At 37.3% G+C, this 21,864-nt stretch overlaps 1 protein-coding gene across 22 annotated transcripts in view; it reads right to left on the bottom strand.

Annotated features, from left to right (window-relative positions):
• Window positions 1-2,390: 2,390 nt before the first annotated feature.
• MYCBP2 (MYC binding protein 2) overlaps window positions 2,391-21,864 on the bottom strand; it is a 254,681-nt gene continuing 235,207 nt past the window's right edge. For all 22 annotated transcript variants that reach the window (XM_084877082.1, XM_084877098.1, XM_084877099.1 and 19 more), the window contains 10 exons: window positions 17,525-17,626; window positions 16,652-16,780; window positions 16,189-16,321; window positions 14,658-14,761; window positions 13,475-13,663; window positions 12,410-12,517; window positions 10,686-10,895; window positions 8,091-8,198; window positions 7,331-7,496; window positions 2,391-3,222 (listed from right to left, as the gene is read on the bottom strand). In XM_084877082.1, the coding sequence (XP_084733208.1) occupies window positions 3,107-3,222; window positions 7,331-7,496; window positions 8,091-8,198; window positions 10,686-10,895; window positions 12,410-12,517; window positions 13,475-13,663; window positions 14,658-14,761; window positions 16,189-16,321; window positions 16,652-16,780; window positions 17,525-17,626 (1,365 nt within the window). In that variant the 3' untranslated portion in view covers window positions 2,391-3,106. The remainder of the gene's footprint in view (window positions 3,223-7,330; window positions 7,497-8,090; window positions 8,199-10,685; window positions 10,896-12,409; window positions 12,518-13,474; window positions 13,664-14,657; window positions 14,762-16,188; window positions 16,322-16,651; window positions 16,781-17,524; window positions 17,627-21,864) is intronic.

Raw genomic sequence — 21,864 nt, 5'->3', positions numbered from 1 at the left:
TCGATGTTTCTAACTATCCCTCTCTCTTACTCTCTGTAAAAAAAAAATTCAAAATATATTAAAAAAGTGTACGTGTTTTCTAAAAATGAGTTATTCCTTTAAAAAAAAAAAACGCCGCTACTTTTATATAAGGAGGATAGACTCCTGAACTTTGTAAATAGCTTTGTGCAACCCAATGAGGAAAGTGTAAAGGAGTAGTAGTTGGCTATTTAAAAGAAAAACCTCTGCTGAAGCTTTTATTTATTTTTCTTGTAAATCCAGGCACCTTTGTAACTGCTACTTACTTGTTTTAACTGTTTGGATTTTGGGGTACTGGGATTTCTGGAAAAAGTTACAATGTCCTTAGGTGCAAAGTCATAACTTGAATCATGCACCATCCTTCCTGCCTCCCTCAAAAATAAGAGTATTTTCCATTTAAAGAAATCTTCTCAATCATTTAAAAAAATATCTATCTTATTGATTATGTACAGAGAGAAAGGGAGAGAGATAGTTAGAAACATCAATGAGAGAGAGTCATCAATCAGCTGCCTCTTGCACACCCCCTACTGGGGATATGCCCGCAACCAAGGTACATGCCCTTGACCAGAATAGAACCCGGGACCCTTCAGTCCCCAAGCCGACGCTCTATCCATTGAGCCAAACCGGTTTCGGCGTCTTCTCAATCATTTGAACCACGTGTAAGATACCGCAAGGCTGTGATGCCCAAGGGGCGTTCCACTCTCTCTCACTTCCCTAGAAACACTGAACTAGGAAGCCCTGGGTAAAATTACATTCCGATTCACTGTGGGACAACGCCAGTGTTTTCTCAGGGGGAGATCTATCTGATCAATAAGTGAAACTGAACAAAGTCCCTGCAACATAAAAATGTGATTGTATCTGTTTTTGCAACATTTTTTTAGGTCCCTCAGTGACTGGATGAAGGACAATAGGAAGTTTTAAGACTGGCCATGATAATTAGAGGAAGAAAAAAAAAATCAAATGCAGGCCCATTTATTTAAAGCTAGGTTAACATTATAAATGATCAGCAAAACACGTTAAATTAAATCAGCAAACATAAGTATACCGGGTGTCCCTCCAAAACGTATTCACATACTTAAAGAGCTGATATCTCAATTTTGAAAATGAATGTATTTTAATAAATACCACCTTTATAACTATTCAAAGTGTATGTATACATTTTTTTTGTAGACACCCTATATATTATGCCATATTAAAACTTTAAACTCCAAGTCCCTTTTTAATTCCTCATTATAAGTTATCCTCTCCTTAAAGAAGACAAAGATTTTGGCACGCCTATCAAATGCTTCCTCCTATTATTTATAAACTAGAGGCCCAGTGCATGGATTCATGCAGTGGTGGGGGCGTGGCCTGTGGGGATTGGCTTGCTGTGGGAGCGCCACTCATCCCGGTCAGCCAAGCAGCTGTGGACCTGCCATCCTAGTCAGCAGAACGGTGCTCCCACTGAGGGAGTGCACTGACCACCAGGTGGCAGCTTCTGGTGGTCATTCTGGTCATTCCGCCATTCAGTTGCTGGGCTTTTATTTATATAGATGTTCATCTTTTTTTTTTTTTTTTTTTTTTTTTTTTTGGAAAAAATTTGTACTTTTTTAAATCAGTAAATACTTATTTACATTTTTCATTTGTGGTGGTGGGGGGAATTGGGTAGCTACTGAATAGTTTGGTCCAGCAGGGAAAAATATTTTATTACTGACCCTATTTAGTATTGCCAATGCATATGATAATAAAAAGCAAACTGTTTACAGTCAGCTTTATCCCTTCCTTGGGTGCTTGAATTTGTAACCCAGGAGCTATAGGTGGTCAGTTTCTATCACATCAACTGTTTTTTTTTTTCTCACAGAATATTAGCCCAAAGTAATCTAGGGGTTAGACTTGAACAAGACCTGCCTGCAACCCTTTTAGCTTGGCTTGAGACCACTATTGTGCCCTAAATGACAATAAATTACTCTTGCTTTTACACATTTTGGGCAATTAGAAATTGCTTGCAACGTTAAGGCACTGTTACTCACCACAAAGGGAAAAAGTTTATATAACCTTCTCTTGAAGTATTTTTTTAAAGCATTATTTATTTTACAGTGACGGTTCAAATGCATCTTATTTAGACAGAGGGGGCCTTTTGTTGATTACTCTTTCAAAAGTTCTGAAAGGTACTGATTAATAAGGTAGAGGTTGGTCAGTTTCCTAAACACATATATCTTTTACTCAGTGTTCAATTAAGATGCCAACATTGTACTTCATTACTACTCTTATTTTCCCCAATAGTTATGCACCTCATGATTGTGCTGTGTAGCTTTCTCTCCAAGGAAAACTGGATGGAGTTTTAGACCTTAAAGATATTTAAATTTTGTTTCTCAAGCAACACTTTACACAAGTTTTATGCTTTATCACTGTATAAAAATGTACAGTGGTTTATTGACATGTACATTCCAATATGTTTACAGCTGCAAGATAATGAGGCACACTCAGTATTGCACTTCATTAAAATTTCAGGCTCAAACGTAACCTAGAAGTTTAAATGAAACTGCATTTGTAATTTAGTAATTATTATAGAGGACAAACATTGATATCTTTATTTACATTGTGATACTTATTACATTTATATGCCATCCTAACACAATTTTTTTTTTTAAATAACAGTCTAGGAAATAAACCAGAATATTCTTCTTTTTATCCCCACCCGTGATGCAATTGTACAGGATTACAAAAAGGCAGTATACAATAAACAATGATTATTTTTCTTTTTTGCTTGAAAGCCAGCATCATTCTTAGTCCATGAGCATGGTGATTCTTTCTATATCAATTATCTATAAATGTCCAATGCTTCACAGGCCAATGACGGTAATGGCCACATGCAAACACCTCACGAGTTTGATGTCTTGGCTCAAAAGAAAATAAACCAAACTAATGGGGAAACTTTCCATAGCAAGTATTATGTACATGGTATTTGGCATCCTTCTTGCACTGTGAATGTTCATTTTCATGGATGTAAAAATGGTCCCGTCCTTATCCTGAGCAGTTTAAACTTCACCACATCTGCTTGGGGGATGAAGGCAACTTTTCTATCCACAGACAACGGAATCTGAGCGTTTTAAAAAGTGTGGGCATTTCTGCACACTCCACAACCCAGAGCAAATTCTTCCCCAGTAGGTGGATGAACAACATGGAGTGGACATTCAGTTCCTTCTAATTGTTTGCCTTTGGGACCTGTATAAGTTTTGAAGGAGGCAAAATAATATAATTAAAATATATTCATATAAACCTAACGTAAATATAAATCACTGGTAAGTTATTCAGAGAAATAATGTGACAATGATTATGCAAATGTAAAATAACAAAAGTATTTGTTCTCTAACCACAAAAGTAAAAATGTTCCCCATAAAAAACTCAACACACCAGATACATATGTTGAAGAAGGGACATGGTCCTTTGACCACAGCATCCTGCCTAGAGATAAACACTATTGATGAATTTGGTTCATCATTTTAAAGAAAAGAGCAATGAACAAAAATGGTCACAAAAATTCCTCAATTTAGTCTAGTAGGAAATTATTCTGGATGAGAAAATAGAGATTTTTTATATAAAACTAGAGGCCCAGTACAGGAAATTCGTGCATGTGGGTTGGAGCCATTCCTCAGCCCGGCCCACATCCTCTCAGAATCTTGTTTTCATTCACATATTCATTAAAATTAATGGTTGACAGTGGTTAGAGAATTGACCCTTCTGTCTTTCTAAATAAGCTGGACAGCCATCTTCCCTAATTTCACTGTGAGTTCTCCTTTGATTATCTACAGTTCTCTAAATGAATGGATGAGTGAGCAGAATATGAGAGACAGGAAAAGCATACCTTAATCTAAGGGTATGATCTTAGCCAGGTATTTAACCTGTCTAGGCCTTGATTTCCAATTTGTGAATGTGGAGAATACTACTATCTACTACCTTGTAGGCTGTAAAAATTAGGGGAGAAAATATATGTGAAAATGCCCAGGATCAATGCCAGTTTCTTCCTTCTACCACCTCTCCTGCCTCATTCCTGTGATTCACAATTGTTTACAGGACAAAGTCCCTTTTTGTTGGCTGACCTGGATGATCACGTGCATGTATGACTGGAGGCCTTGCCTTTGCCTGGCCCATCCTCCTCCTCTCGTGACTACCGGCAGCACTGTGTCCTCTGCAACACTTGTTTCAACACTAACTTCCTTTTTGTTTTTAGTATTTTAAAAATTATTTATCTCCCAAGTTCTAACATGTCATAAGGGCAAGAAGCAAGATTAACTTTTCTGGTTCCTTTATTTCCAGACCACTAACCACAACCTTCATTCAATAATCCCTCTTCCTTTCAAGCTCAAATGAGAGAGAATACTGCCTGCTCCCTTTTCATTCCCTTCACTTGCTGACCTCCAGACCTTCCTCCTACTAATGATGGCTCACATCTCTATTTGGCCATTATCCTAAGCACTCACATTATTCTGATCCTGCTTCTTTTAAAGTCCAATACTTCTGTTTTTTCAAAAGAAGGTTTTTAGAGGTGGAACAGTAACAATTTTTATTTCACATGAGTAAGTAGCAAAAAGTAGCCTTACTTGAAAAACCCTCTCTATCTTACCATCTTTGTTTCTGACCATATAATGTATCTCTCATGGTAGTAAGAAGTTATCTCATATCAGTAAGAAGTTACCTCCCCTATTTCTCTCCCATCTTCCCTGTTTTCCCCAGTATTAACCAATTTTATTAATTTTTTGTATAGCTTTCCAGTGTTTTTATGCAAATATAAACATATATATTCATTTCTTCCTTTCTTACAAAGGCAGCATACTATATGTACTTTCTAAAATTTAATTTTTCATTTAACACTTCTATAGATCTTTCTATATCAGTATATAGAAACTCCATCCTCAGTCTTCTTTTTTTAAAGGTGCATATTAGTTAGTGTTTAACCCCTCCCCCCCCGTAGTGGATACTTGTATCATTTATGAATTTTTATTACAAGCAATGCTGCAGTGAATAACCTTGCACATTTTTCCTTGTTTATTTTCTTCACATATGTAGGTATATCCCCCAGAAGTGAGAATGTTGAAGGGTAGATGTATTTGAAATTTTGAGAGGCACCTCAGGGGCTACATTTGCACTCTGATAAAGCAATGGATGAAAGTATGTGTTTCCCAGCTTTAACAACATTGTCTATTGTGGTGTATGTAATTCTGTATGTATTTTCAGTAATTTCAGATACATCTCATGCAAAATTTACTTCTTCTTCCACTTCTCCCACTACATTAAGCCTCATATTCCATCTCACTACGAATCACCAGCCTCCTAACCTCTTCCAAACTATGTCTCTTTAAAATTTCATATTGACTTTTCTCAGCCTGATCTCCACAGATAATCATTTCTCCTGTATTTTCAGTAGCTTCTTTAATTCTCTTGGCTATCTGATGCTCACTACTGCCAGTTCCCATTCTAGATTAAACCAGTTGTCCACTTTATGGTGCCTGCTCCAGCTTTTTAAAAAACAACAACACAAAATTGCTTTAAATGGTTCTGTTATCCTCTCTAATAAAAGAGTAATATGCAGCCAAAACCGGTTTGGCTCAGTGGATAGAGCATCGGTCAGTGGACTGAAAGGTCCCAGGCTCGATTCTGGTCAAGGGTATGTACATTGGTTGCAGGCACATCCCTGGCAGGGGGTGAGAAGGAGGCAGCTGGTCAATGTTTCTCTCTCATTGATGTTTCTAACTCTCTATTCCTCTTCCTTTCTCTCTGTGGAAAATCAGTAAGATATATTAAAAACAAATTAAATAAAGAAATAAGTAATATGCAAATTGAACATACTTCTGCTACACTCACAAGCCACGCCCACCAGCCAATCAGGCACAAATATGCAAATAAACCCAACCAAGATGGTTGCAGCCACAGAGACCAGGCAGGAGGCTTGGGTTTCTCTTTCTGTCTGCCCTTGCTGGCCCAGAATTCTACTGAATGCTACAAAGTTTCAATGATAGGAGATACATAAATTCCAACAAAAATGGTGACAGCCACGGAGCTGGAAAGAGTAGGAGGCTAGGGTATCCCCTGGCGATGGAGAAAGCAAAGCTTTCCATCTGCCCTGGACTCAGCTTAAGGCTACAAAGTTTCAATTATAGAAGGTAAATAAACCCCAACAGAAAAGGCTTAGCTCTGCTCCAGGCTACAAAGTTTCAATTGTAGAAGATAAATAAACCCCAGATACCAGGGCCACTGTTTGGGTTACCAGGGGGCATTGCAAACCACCACAGGTCCCTCACCTAGGCTGCCCCACACCCCAAGGGAACTCTCACCCTGATCTGGGACATCCTTCAGAGCAAACCAGCCAGCCTCCACCTATGCACCAGGACTCTATCCTATCTAATAAAAGAGCAATATGCAAATTGATCATGACTCTAACACAAGATGGGTGCCCACATGTGGTCAAAGATCCTGCCTCCATGTGGACACAAGATGGTCACCACAAGATGGCCAGCAGGGGAGGGCAGTTGGGAGGGCCTAGGCCTGCAAGGGAGAGCAGTTGGGGGTGATTAAGCCTGCAGGGGAGGGTAGTTAGAAGTGACCAGGCTGGCAGAAGAGGGAAGTTGGGGGTGACTGGGCCTGTAGGGAAGGGAAGTTGGGGGGGTGAGGGGGGACAGGCCTGTAGGGGAAAGCGGTTGTGGGGGGGGAGAGAGACCAGTTAGGGGTGACCATGCCTGCAGGGGAGGGCAGCTGGGGGCAAACAGACTGGCAGGGGAGCAGTTTAGCATCAATCAGGCTGGCATGGGAGTGGTTAGGGGGTGATCAGGCTGACAGGCAGAAGTGGTCAGGGGCGATCAGGAAGGCAGGCAGGAGCCAGCAGTCCTAGATTGTAAGAGGGATGTCAGACTGCCCATTTAGACTAATCCTACCTACCTACTAGGATCGGGCTTAAATGGGCAGTCGGACATCCCTCAAGGGGTCCTAGACAGGAGAGGGTGCAGGCTGGTCTGAGGGACACTCCTCCCCCCCACCTCGTGCACAAATTTTGTGCACCGGGCCTCTAGTCCATTATAATTTCAAACTTCACATGGCCCTTTAGTGTCAAACAGCAACCCTTTTACTAATCTTTAGTTGACTTCCTTCTCATCCTCAAAGCAATCGGCTCTATTATGGTTCCCAACCCCACTGGTGATGAGGATCTTTTTACTTCACTCAGAAAGTAGAAGTTCATAGAGCCAAGGAACCCCTTGGATTCTTTAGGATAGTGTCAACTAGGTTTCTGCCACTTGTGCAATCATTAAATAATAATCATATTAAAAAACTAAAAGCTAACCTGCAGGACAGTGTGGTAGTTCTTCCTTAGGAATGCTAGTCATCCTTTGAAAATCATCATGACAAGCATTACAAAAATGTGTTGTTCCAAAACAGAAAAAGACAGCCACGGAACAGCAGTAGCGACATTTATATTCCAAAAAGTCTGTGCCATGTTTCGGACACATCTATAACAAAAGAAAATAGACACAAGATTTTAGTGAACCTATTTCATTATACTTAAAATAGTCATATATATAACTCAGCGATTCCTATTTTGAGAGTATGCACAACTCTAAAAACTGATTGAAAAATTGATGATACCCACATTAAAAAATAATTAATAAATGTGCGGCTTTGCCCAAAAGATCTGGAGAAGCTTCAAGTTCTAATCCCAGCTCCATCATAACTAATTTTATTTATAAACTAGCCTCTTAATTTCCTTGTGAATGTTTCCTGGTCAGTCAAGTTGAAAAATTAATATTTCATTTATTTATCAACCTCATAGATGTACTATGAAGATTTCATTTAAGAGGAGAAAATCTAAAAGTGTGAAATTTGGTGATTATTTTATGGGAGACAAAAGTATAAAATGCAAATCCCATCAAAAATAGATAATATATATGAATAAGTTGAAAAATTATACATTGCTGTACAAACATCAGAAAATGCTGGGAGAAAAACCTGCATGCCATTTCCACCATACTGGTTATATTATTATTTTAAAAGATTAGAGGTTTAATGTTTCTAAGTTGTCCTTTCTAATAAAATGGTCTACCCACCTGAGCCCGGGACACATCAGAACAAGCACCACAAATGAGCTCTCTGGGATCATAGTCATCTCCTTGTCCAGCCTCAGCATCGCAGCGAGCTTCACCACCAAAATATGCCTAGGGAAAAAAATGCAGTGACATTACAGCAGGGAAAGACTGCCCTATAATTTGGGCATAGTGGATATAAGATCAAGAGGTCTTAGGAAATAATATTGTCTATTAGACACTCCTTGGCATGTCAAGTGGATGCCTACATTGCTGCCCAGCGGGCAGAGCAGAGTGAGAAATAAAGCTATGGTTTTTCAATTCTAGAATGAATTCATGCTTACAGTATGAAGTTCAAACACTGTACTGTCAGAGCAAAATAAAAAAATATATACAATATTTCAAATATCAAAATAGGACATTAAGAAATAAAGAAAAACTGCATTTTTAGGGCAAAGTCTTTCATCATTTTGAAATTGTAAATAACATTTCTTTTTATTGCTCTAAAAATATGTTTAGAACTTCTTCAATTTTAATACTGTAGAGCAAAAAATATGCCTAATGTAAATATTAGTACAGAATTATAATCCTCAGGCTAATGGGAAAGAAAAAAAATCAATTTTAATCATATAACATTTTTAAAAAAGCAAAATGGGTAATTCTTCTCAGAATACTGCTCATACTTATTATATTATATGCAAGAACTGAACAGTATCTAATACAGATACTTGAGTAAATGAAATTATAACAAATGATTTATCTGAATTTGCTCTGGGTACAAAACAAATGAGGTCAATTATAATTGGGACAATCTACATGCACATGTCCCATAGCCAAAAAAAATGAGGATAAGCAGGATGAGTCAATATAAATCTATTATATGTACTAGAAAACAGGTTAAAAGACAGGCTGCATTGATACAATTATTAAATGGTCTTCCACTAGCTAAATTTGGCCTCAGAAATATTTCATTTGTCCTAGGGTCTATTCTGGCTGTTTTACTTCTCTGGATTCCTTGTGTGGCTTCCTGGAGATTTGACTGCCATTTTCATGGTGACACAATATTCATTTATGATGTTTAGTACATTATATACCCATAAATAATGTATTATTATTTGTAACAATATAATTCACAAATACACAGTATTGTCTTTCTTTGGGTGTATGTGTATTTGTTTTGCTTTCTGGCTACCACCTATTTATCCTTCCCTTCATTATCTATATTTTCTTTTTGCTACACTGGGAGTACATCTTTCATTTATTGATTCCTTTGTTCATTTATTCATTTTCTAATTAACTTAGTGTCTAATAAAGTGCCTGTAGTGGAGACAGAGAAATGAAAAAATATAGTCTTTGTCCTCATGGAACTTAACAAGTGAGGCAGAGAGATAAGTGAATCAGTAATCATAATGCAGAATAATGAGGGCTATGATGGATGTATACCAGATTTCTAAATCATGTGATGGATGGGTAAGTGTGGGCACAGTGCAGAGGAGATGAAACGTGATATGAATACAAAAGTGATAGTTTAGCATATGTGTGAGTAGGCGGCAGGTGAGAGTAAAATGCAGAGCAGAAGGTAGAGAGGTAGGGAAGAGCATTTCATGAAGAGAAACTGCCTGAGTGATGGCATGGAAGTGTCAGTGAGCAAGGAGACATGGCCAAGTTTGAGAAGTTGTTCAATATTCTATAGCACAAGGTGCAAAGGGTAGCAGCTTGGGGGCTGAGATGAAGGGTGGACAGGTTTACAGGCTTATAAGCAAAACAATGATGCAATCAGATTTGAGAAATAGTACCCTATGAGTAGCAGTGTAAGTATAAAGGATGGCATGGAGGCGATAGGGGCTCCACAAAAGCAGTACAGTAAAGAAAGCTGCTGTGATTACCAAAGAAAATCATCAGGGGGAAAAAACTCTCAAGACATTTGGAAACAAAATTGACAAGACTTTGTAAATTAACATTGGAGAATCAGAGAGTCAAAGTTGAATATAATACTGGACATATGGACTTTGAAGTATGTGAGAGAAATTCAAATGTCTGAAAGGCAGATGGACATTTGTATCTAAATCGCAAAGATATTGGAAGATCATAACATTATAGGTGGTTGGCAAAGGCATGGGTGTACAGGAAGTAAATCAAAGATAAGGAGGTATTATTAGCCAAGGATTGAGTGCTGGTGAAACAAATATGTTAAGGGTAGGTGAATGCAAAAACACCATAGGAGGGATTAAAGACAAATGACCAGAAAGGAAGGAGGATATAAAAAACGTGTTGTCTTGGAAGCCAAGGAAGTAAGAATTTAAGGAGAAAATGCTCAAAAGAGTCAAGTAAGAGAAATTTATTCAAGAACCACCTGGATTTGGAAAACAGGAGGTTATTACTGATGGGAAGTAGCTTGTGTACAGAAATATTTTATGTTCTGGAAATAATGTGTATAGGTTAAAAAAAATCCCCCCCAAATTAAGTAAATAAATTAAACTTGAAACACAGTACCAAGCTTTCTCATTTTTAACTTCAGATTTAAGATGTAAGAATAACTAAATATCAGTATACAAAATTCAACCTTTTAATCATATAATCTCTAGTTCTTAAAAATTTTTAGTATAATTTATAGCATACCTTTTTGCATTTATAGCAAACATAATATGCATATCTATTCATGGCATAGCCAGCTGGGTCGTTATAAAATCTCACACCAGGAGTTGTTATAGCTTCACTCTTATGCAGACCTTCATATTCCAATCTCATTAAGGCTTTTCTTTTGACATCCTCATAGAGTTCTTTTATTGGATCAAGCAGGTCTTTTAATACTACATGATTGATTTTGTTCTGAAATTTAAAAAAGAACATCTATTAAGAGAGCCATTTATTTATTAATTCTACAAACATTGTGTACCAAAGTGCCGAAGCATTGTGCTAGGAGGTAATGAAAAGATCTATAATAATAAAAGCGTCATATGCTAATTAGACAGGGGATCCTACTGGACTAAGCTGCGGTGGGTGGGGGCTGAGGCAGCTGCCACAGTGATGGGGCTGAGCCCCTTGCACGAATTTCGTGCATTGGGCCTCTAGTTTCTAAATAAAATGCCATTTAAAAATAATCTTGTAAAGTCCTCGTAAGCCTCACAGGGAGAATGGAGGTAAGTGGGGCACAGAACGTGAAAATTCCACTTTATTAGCTTCATATTTCTGAATATGGAACATATCTCCTGCTGCCTTAGCTGTTTTGGGAATAAAAGGTTATTACCTTGCTGCCACAAATAAGACACCCTTTCTCTGTGTGTTCCTTGAAGCTACAGTAGAATGCCAGGTGGTAGAAATAAGCAGGTAGTATTTTCTATACCACTTAAATGTGACTTTTTTTGGTGGCATTATATGATGAGAGAGCAAATATTACAATCCTTTTTTATTATTTCTCAGTTTACCTAAGCAATGATTATGTTAAGCCTTTCCATACTATACCCTACATATCAGTCTGCAAATATGAGGAAAATAGGGAGAACTAAATAGGAAAAAAAAAAAAAAAAAGGAATTAATAGAGATGGCATTGCTAATCACATTCTTAAAGATTTTTTTTTTTTAAATCATTATTAGCTTGCCAAAACAATTTGCTACTTTGCTTATTACTATCTTTGTAGAGATGTGTAAAACATTTTCTTATTTGAGCTCTAAAATTATTTTAATGGCACTGAAAGTTCAGCTTTTACTCTTTAATGGCAGGTAGCAGTACCTACAAGCACCACAGGCTCATTCTTCTTTTTGGTAGTTACCCCTTGTCATGTCACATGACGTGAATTTTCAGGGGGTCTGAAAGCAGAGATGCATGCCTGTCAATGCTTGATGATGTCTAAATGAATTTTATGATGCAGTATGCTTAACTTAACTAGCTTTTAATTGGAAATTGCTATTTTGAAATGCATCAGAATAGAGAGATCTATTATATTCTTAAGTACCACTTGGATAAAGAGAGCAGAAACTGATGGGGGATGGTTGTAAAAAAAAAAAAGTAAGCGGCTGAAACCAGTTTGGCTCAGTGGTTAGAGCGTGGGTCTGCGGACAGAAAGGTCCCAGGTTCGATTCCGGTCAAGGGCATGTACCTTGGTTACGGCACATCCCGGGTAGGGGGTGTGCAGGAGGCAGCTGGTTGATGTTTCTCTCACATTGATGTTTCTAGCTCTCTATCCCTCTCCCTTCCTCTCTGTAAAAAAGTCAATAAAATATATTAAAAAAAAAAAAAAAAGAAAGCTGGTAAGGACACTGAGAGACATTGACAGTTTATTCTGAAAGATGAAGATAAAGATGAAAGTAAATAGAAAGTAGATAATTTCTGATTCTTTCCATACCTTGCAGATGGGACAAGATATAAATCCAAATGTTATCCTTGGACCAAGCCATCTGTTTTCCAAAACCCGTCGACAGCACTGTAAGTGGAATACGTGACTACAGTCCAGCTTAAATAAAGAAAAAAGAAGAATATAAGCAAATGTAACAATGATAAACACCAGTGACTGGCAGATTATCAATATATGGTGCTATTGAAAGGAGATAAGAGAAAAAGCAACCAATTTAGTACAATGGTATTTTAGCACTTTCCCACTATTCATAGGACATTAACTAAATCTTCAGGTGCTCCCAATATTTTAGCACACATATATTAATGCCACATTATAGAGAGTAAGCTGGGTTAGGAAAAATGCAAAATTACTCACTTCTGTATCTTATAAAAAGAAGAGGAAACTACTGACTTAGAGATTTAAGATTTACTTTTGAGAATATTACCTTGGAATTACAAGAACTGGAAATATAAATAAGCAACCAGTAAAAGTATAAAAAGATATTTAGCAAGTAGTAATTTCTGTATTATTAATATGTATGTACGTTATGTATAGAGGTATGTATCATTGCATCATTATGTACAGATCAATTATATAATGCTATTAAGTATCATTCTAGATTGAAAATTAAAAAAAAGAGTAGATATTGGATAATCTGTTTTTCATTCCTTTTGAACATTTTATTGATTATGTAGGCTCATACAAATCACAAATTAAAGCTAAACACCCAGAATGTAAACAGGATATTCTCGCCGGGACCGGTTTGGCTCAATGGATAGAGCGTCGGCTTGGGGACTGAAGGGTCCCGGGTTCGATTCCGGTCAAGGGCATGTACCTTGGTTGCGGGCATATCCCCAGAAGGGGGTGTGCAAGAGGCAGCTGATCGATGACTCTCTCTCATTGATGTTTCTAACTCTCTATCTCTCTCCCTTCCTCTCTGTATAAAATCAATAAAATATATTAAAAACAAACAAACAAATAGGATATTCTCTTTAATAAACTGGTAGGTATTAATGGGACATTTTCTTCCAATGATAATTTAGACACAATTGATACTTTAAAAGCTGAGACCACCTGAATGGCTGGTGCTGCCGAGAGTGCTTCAGTGAAACATATCATGCACATGTCATCAGCGTCTTGCTTCAGTGTTGTGGCACTTTTATCACAGCCATGCAGACAGGGCAGACAATGCTCTTCGTTTTTCACACCTCCACATGGATGGCCACAAGGATGTGTCTTACAACAGGCTATCTTAGCATATTCCTATTAAAAATAAATTGCAATGGCACACAAAATATAGAAAAAAAGCACACATCCTAGTAATCATATCCATTATATTAATTTCCCAAGGTATTTTTTTTCCACAGGAAATACATATTAAGGCTAAGTTACAATAAAGTGATTTTTATTCTTTGTTTGAATATAATTTAGATTATTAATAAAGTCTATTTTTGTTTTAATGTGATTTGAAAAATTTTCACTCCACATAAAGGGAATGCTGATAAAAAGTGAATTATAAATTTAATCTATTTGTTATTATGCATAGCCACAGATCAACTATCTCCCCATTACCACCCACTTCCTGGCCAAAATGGGGATTAAATAAAATACAGGTATCTTTCACTATTTGGACACTATCTAAATTCCTGTTAACTAAATGGAGGCATCACAAATATCTGGATAGCCCTGGCCAGTGTGGCTCACTTGGTTGGAGCATCATCCCATGCACCAAGGGTAGTGGGTTTGATTCCCAGTCAACGGCACATACAACCAAGTGATATGTTTCCCATTCTCATTCATATTCATTCTCTCTCTCTCTCTCTCTCTCTCTCTCTCTCATATTCCTTCATCCCCCTCAACTTTCTAAAAATCAATGGGAAAAATATCCATGGATGAGGATTAACAAGAATAAAGAATCTTCATAACATGGAAGGTGCATAGTTGTTTAAGACTAAAGAACTTTCAGGTACTGGAAATTTACAAAGGACATACAGCCCATAGATTAAATTTCTATCACATAAGTAAATGTTAACTATATAGTATATACCAATGGTTGATGGGAAACACATACAAAAGGAATCTGGTTTGGGGCTCGTGTGCTTTATCTTTACCCATTAGCCAGCTTTGATAAAGCATTTAATGCATAACATGAGTACCACTCCAATATAGAAGACAAATGATGCTGAGATGGAACTCTTACTTTTATGAAATAAAGATGTCATGTGGGACTATGTGCTCTCCTTACTGGGATACTCACCTGGCAGTCTGCATCAGAACAAACACTGCCAACAGCAGATAACTCCGTTCCACTTCTGGAACCACAGAAGCGGCATGCTTCTGAGCTACTTGTGGTGGGTTTGCCTAGGTTCAAGGAGAAAAAAAAAAAAATCCTTCTGAAGAATATTTCCTAATATTTTAATATAACTCATTAAAAACAAACAAGCAAACCAGGTTTGTATTAGTTGTCACCACTGGGAAATCAACCTGGCAATTACAAGCGGAAGGTATACTAATTACAAATTACACAAGAAAAGGGATAAGAAACTGAAGAGCTATACTTAAAGCCAAATAAATTATTAACTGATTCATTTATACTTTTTCAGTAAAAAAAAAAAAAAATAGATTATATTATACTTCTAGTCAAGATAGCAGGTTGGGCAAATATGGCAAGCCCCCCCCACTAAAAATGCACAATACCAGACAAAATATAACACAAAAAACTAAATAAAAATATATAAAACAAAGGGAAATACAGCTTTTCACAATTGCAATATTAAAATTTCCTAGGAGAAAACCTCATCAGAGAATATGAAACTTGAAAAACAGAATTCCCACCCAAAGAAGTAGAGATAATAGAATAATTTGGAAAGAAATTTACATTTTGAAATAAAGAAGGAACTGACCCATAAAAACAATAATAGGACGACATGAAAAAGAACAGGAAGATTGAAAAATATAGACCAAGATCATTTAAAAACACAGATACAAAAATTCTAAATATCTCAGTGGTTGAGTGTCAACCTATGAACCCAGAGCTCATGGTCTGATTTCCGGTCAGGGCACATGTCCAGGTTGTGGGCTCGATTCCCAGTGTGGGGCGTGCAGAAGGCAGCCAATCAATGATTCTCTCTCATTATTGCTGTTTCCATCTCTCTCTCCCTTTCCCTTCCTCTCTGAAATCAATAAAAATACATTAAATTTTTTTATTTTAAAAATAGGATAGTTTACATCACGAATACAATGATGATTCAACATTAGAACATTTATTAATGTTATGTATGGCATGGTCAGATTATAGGAAAAAAAATCCAATCAGCTCTGAAAAAAAAAAAAAGACCATGTTTTTACAGCATGAAAAGTTACTACTACTAGAGTTAAGTTTGTTCAGGTTTATACCTAATTCTAACATCAGGAATTCTTGTTAGTCAAATGGCAGATGACAGAGGTACTGAAAATTGAGAATTTATAAGAATAATATAACTAAACTAGGAATATATAATAGCAGACTTACATTTTTATAAATAAATCAAAATGAAAACACACGTTTTGGAGATAAAATAACTGGCTCAAGATTACATAGCTAGTTAGTAGCAAACCAGGTTTCCTGACTTTTAGCTTGATACCTTTTCTACCATTGTATCATAAATTTAATAATATAGTCAGGGATCAATGCTGTCATAATAATTACTTGTCAGAATACACTCAATTAATCACACTAAATAATTTTAAACTAACATCTAGTTTAATAGTAACCAACAGGCATGGTTCAATCTTAAATCCTCTTGTACCTGTGTGTTCTCGGAATTCTACCATTGCTTTCATTGTTTTAGAATCTGCAAGTGCCATCAACCAGAACAATTTAGTTCGACCACAACCTTCATGAAGGTCAACCTTTATAGCTTCTTCTTCTTCTTTGAAGACCTATTATATCATTAAGAAAAAGGAAAATATATTTATGACTCTGAAAGAGTATAAATTTAATTATTCAATAATAATGCCTTTTATTAAGTAGGCATTCTAAAAACTTCCAGATATTTCAAATTTTCTCTTTAATATTTACAGCAGTTCAGTTTTTATAAATGTGGAAACTAAGTCTTAGAGAGGTTAAACAACTCTCTTGATTTACACAGTGCCACAGCTGCTGTGATTCCCAAGTCCATTTTTTCTCATTACCCCAAGTCTCCCACAAAAGTTATTGAATACACTTTATGTTCTAGATAATGTTTTGTGAGTAAAGACAGAAATCTTCACCTGTCTTTGATGAGTTTTGGTTCGCCGATGAAGATGAAGGAATCTGTCACAGTCAGTACACAGATTTCCACATACGTTGCATAAAATGATTGCTGCAGTTTCACCATCATCATGGTTATCACACATAGGCTAAAATAAGATATTTCAATAGGTTACATTAGATTAATAAGAAAGCATCAATATTCACACAAATTGAATGAAATTTATTTTTACCAGTGAAAAGTCTATTAAGAATTTGGAATCTGAACATTAAACTGAATGATGGCAAGTGTATTGTAAATTATAAAATCTCCTCAAAGGCCTAAATAAATTATTAATAAAATAAAATGTATATTTTGCTCAGTGACTTGAGAAAATTTCTCCCCATTATATTCAAACATTCTGTATGGTAAATGAATAAATACTCATTTTTGAAACTTTAACCATTAATGAGTAAGTATTGAAAGGGCCCATATACAAGTCTTTTTTCAGTGAATGAAGAGATAAATATCCAACCTACTTTAAGTACATTTCTGAAGAAATGGTATGTCATATTGCCTCTCTTACTACTTTATCTCCTTGCCATAGGAATGATTACATTTTAGTACAAAAATTGAGACATGAAATCAAAGTCTGGCTAAAAACAAATTTTGATTCTATGCCAACATGTCTCAGAGAAGAAGGGGAAAGCTCTTTTATATACCTAAAGCCCCTAATATATTCTAAAGAACCCTTGTGAGATGAATTTTGGCAATATGACACAATTTTTCAAGAGTTCTACTAATTATGTATTTTGACCTATTGTACTTTTTTTTTTCTTTCAAAAGCTAAGTAAGCTATTGCTGACTAGAAAGAAAAACAAGATTATTTTATATAAAATAATTTTCATCTTACCATTTGTTTTTGTTGGCCATCCTTTCCCATCCATCTCCCTGAGGAGAGACGATCTACATGGTCCTGGTCAAGAACGCACAGTGATGCTAGAGCAAGCCAGAGCTGTTGAAAGGAAAGGCTGTTATCCACTGAATACTTAGGAAAGACTTATAAAATGTTGACTGACACATGATACTAGTTTAATAAATTCCAGCTGTATCTGGAGATATGTAAATACCCAGTGGTACTCAAAATTTCCTGATGTGGTATCAGACATATATATGATTGCCGTATGTGCCACACACATAGTATGCACTCCAATATTTACTGAATAAATGTTCCTCTCATTAAGCATTCTATTTCCTGCCTGATATATAACATTATCCTTTACTAGAGGCCTGCATCCTCTTGAAGTTTGGGAGCCCTTGGGGGATGTCCTATACCCTTAGAGCTGCCATGGAGGCTGGAGAGGCTCCCGCCACCACCCTTGTGCTTGCCAGCTGTTAACCCAGCTTCTCGCTGAGTGGCACTCCCCTGTGGGAGCACACTGACCACCAGGGGGCAGCTCCCACGTTGAGCCTCTGCCCCCTGGTGATAGAGACTGATCATTTTACTGTTCAGTTGATTTGCTTATTAGCCTTTTATTATATAGGAGGATTGGTCTACTACAGAAATAATATAGCAATATGTTACATTATTGTAGATAATAACAGTTACTCATAAGTCTCTATATGGCCCTAATGTCCTAGCACTATGCTTTGTGCACTCTGTCAGAGATAAGTGTCTAACAAATAAAACAAATGTTAGACACTAACAAATAAGTAACAAATAAAGCAACTTTAAAAATTGCCCTAAAAAATAGTTCAACTCTTTGAGGCTTAAAGAGTAAGTTTCAGTTTTACATAGAATTAAATATTTCTTCATTACTGAAAAAAATAATTTAACTGTTTTAACTCTAAGAAGTATACAGGAGTGTCACTAGATATGAAGAGTAAGAGAGGGAAAATTAGGGAAAAAAAAGCCAGAAAAATAAAAATAAAATATGAAAAAAAAAAAGAAAAAGTGACCACAGAATAAAGAGAAGAATGGGCGAGAATTAGTCAGAATAACTGCTTCAGGAGAACCAGGATGGCAGTGTAGGCAAACACCTGTACTCTCTGCTTCCCATAGCCACATCAAAATTACAACTAAAATACGAACACCATCATCCAGAACTGCCTTAAAGCTGCCTGAATGGAAGTCCTACATCCAGGGGAGTAAAGAGGAAAGCACACTGAGACTGGTAGGAGGTGCAGAGGCACGGAATGGGCTGGCCTGGCCCCTGTGTGGGACGCTTTTTTTAATTGGGAGGGAGATTGTTTCTGCAGAGGCTGCAGGGAGGAGCAAGAGTCCCAGGTCCACACCAGACCCCTAGCCAGAGCTGGGAAAAGAAGTAAGAACTACAGGCTGTAAAAACCAGTGCAGATTGGGGCTGAGTGACACACAGGCTGCTGGAGACCCAGTTGCTCTTCTTAAAAGGCCAGCACCATGAACTGAATTTACAATTTCCCACTTCCTCTGAGCTCCAGTGCCAGGTGAGGTTCTGGGAGACCCAGACTCATACGAGGAGAAACTGGACTGTCTGGCATCTGGGCAGGAACTTGGGGGCAGCTTTCATCTAGATGAAGATGCTTGAAGCCTTCATTGTTCCTACGCTGGGTCCTCCCCAGTTGCAGAGTTGACTGAAAGCCATTTCTCTTTGCTATGCCCTGGTGATTCCCTGAGACCTCATCACACCAAATTTACAACCCACTCAAACTGCGCCCAGTGGCTTTTACATATGAATGGCCTGTCCTTTCTCAGGCTAAAAACCTGTCAAACAAGCTGAAGGGAGCCCCAAACCTATCAATAAAAAGGCCTAAGACAGCAATAGCACCAGCCTGCCTTGCTTCACAGCTAGGCCTCATCTGGGCCCTTCCAAACCTGATACAAAGAGGAGGAATCTATAGATCTCTCTGTAATTCCTGCTGGGTGACTCCAGGCAGTGGCTGACTTTGCACCTCCCTGGAGACTCAAGAGCCCAGTTGTCAGTGTGAGACCATACCAGGTTACAACTCTTCACATCTATAAGCGACTCAAGGGGCAGACTCAGTGAGCACCAAAGCCCCACTTAAGCAAATCCTACTCCATAAGGGTGTCTCCTGAACAGCAGCTCTCCCACTGTAGTCACAGCTGGCCCCATAGCCAGTTGGCTTGGAGGTCAATTCCTCCCATTGACACCAACAGCAATCAAGTCTAAACTACACCAAGTCTGGGCACACAGTCCACAAAAGGGTGCACCTAGAGTGTCTACCTCAGGTGATTGAGGAGGCTGAACCACTAGGCCTTATAGGACACCTACTACACAAGGTCATTCTATCAACTCAAAGAGACTGAGCAGCTCAACCCAATAAATAGAAAGAAACACAGAGAAGCAGCCAAAATGTGGAGACAAAGAAACATGTCAGAAATAGAAGAAAGCAAACTACTAGATATAGAGTTCAAAACCACAGTTATAAATTTACTCAAGAATCTTCTAGAAACCTCCAAGGGACTTAGTGAGACTTTTAAGGATCTTAGTGAGAAAGAAAAAAAAAAAAAAAAAGAGAGAGATAAAAACATACACTGACTGACATAAAGAATAATATTCAAGGATTCAACAATAGATTAGAGGATCCCAGGAATCAAATTAATGATTTGAAATATGAGGAAGCAAAAAACACCCAACTAGAAGAGTAAATGAAAAAAGAATCCGAAAATATGAAGATAATTGTAAGGAGTCTCTGGGACAACTTAAAGCATATCAACTTCCAAATTATGGGTGTGCCAGAAGAAGAAAGAGAGCAAGATATTGAAAACCTATTTGAAGAAATGACAGGAAACTTTCCTACCTGGTAAAGAAATAGACTTACAAGTGTAGGAAGCACATAGAACCCCAAACAAGAGAAACCCAAAGAGGACCACACCAAGACAAAGAGAGAATCTTTTAAAAATATATATATTTTATTGATTTTTTACAGAGAAGAAGGAAGAGGGATAGAGAATTAGAAACATCAATGACAGAGAAACATTGATCAGCTGCTTCCTGCACACCTCCTACTGGGGATATGCCTGCAACCAAGGTACATGCTCTTAAAAAAAAAAAAAATTGTATTTTTTATGGAGAGGAAGGGATAGAGATAGAGAGTTAGAAACATCAATAGAGAGAAACATCAATCAGGTGCTTCATGCACACTCCCTACTGGGTATGTGCCCGCAACCAAGGTACATGCCCTTGACTGGAATCGAACCTGGGACCCCTGAGTCCGCAGGTTGATGCTCTATCCACTGAGCCAAACAGGTCAAGGCCACACTCTTGACTGGAATCGAATCTGGGAGCTTTCAATCCACAAACTGATTAGGGCCAAAGAGAGAATCTTAAAAGCAGCAAGAGAAAAGTAGTTAATTACAAGGGAATGCCCATACAACTGTCAGTTGATTTCTCAACAAAAACTATCCATGCCAGAAGTGAGTGGCAAGAAATATTCAAAGTGATGACTATCAAGAACTCTACAACAAAGATTACTACTCTACCTAGCAAAGCTATCATTTAGAACTGAAGGTCAGATAAAGGGCTTCACAAACAAGAAAAAGCTAAAGGAATTCATCACCACCAAACCAGCATTATATAAAATGCTGAAGGGTATTCTTTAAGAGGAGGAGGAAGAAGAAAAAGGTAAAGATAAAAAAATATGAACAACTAAGTGGCAACAAATATATATCTATCAACAATTGAATCTAAAAATCAAACAAATAAAAAAAAATCTGATGAACAGGATAAACTGGTGAATGGAATAAAATGAGGAGTATGGAAATTGAACAGACTGATGATTCTCAGAGGGAAAAAGGAGGTGAGGGGGACCCTGGGAAGAGATTAGACAAAGATCTTATTTGCATGTGTGCATTACACCTATGGACAATAGGGTGATGAGACCCTGAGGTGGGGTGGGAACTGGGTGGAGGGGAGTTATGGGGGAGTGAAAGAGGGACATCTGTTATAATTTCAATAATAAAGATTAATAAAAAAAACCTAAAAAAAAAAAAGGGAATAACTGCTTCAGATACCACACTCAATAGCAACATAGCCCAAATTGTTTTTTTTTTTTTTTTTTCTGCCCTAGGGAAATATTATTTATCTTCCTTTTCAGACTTCTCAGAATTAACTAGTGTTTTACTTCTTCCCAATGCTGTCACACTACTCTGCTTCAAGAGATCTCAAATCTCTTTTGCAAGCATATGGGACATAAATTTGGTAGGTTACAAATTCCTGCAGATGTCTCATCTGAAAAATGCAATACTACTCT

The sequence above is a fragment of the Pipistrellus hanaki genome (assembly GCF_964339955.1).
Source record: "Pipistrellus hanaki genome assembly, chromosome: 3".
Classification (NCBI taxonomy): Eukaryota; Metazoa; Chordata; class Mammalia; order Chiroptera; family Vespertilionidae; genus Pipistrellus; species Pipistrellus hanaki.
The sequence above is the reverse complement of the archived record's forward strand: the minus strand, read 5'-3'. Positions and strand labels throughout refer to the sequence as shown.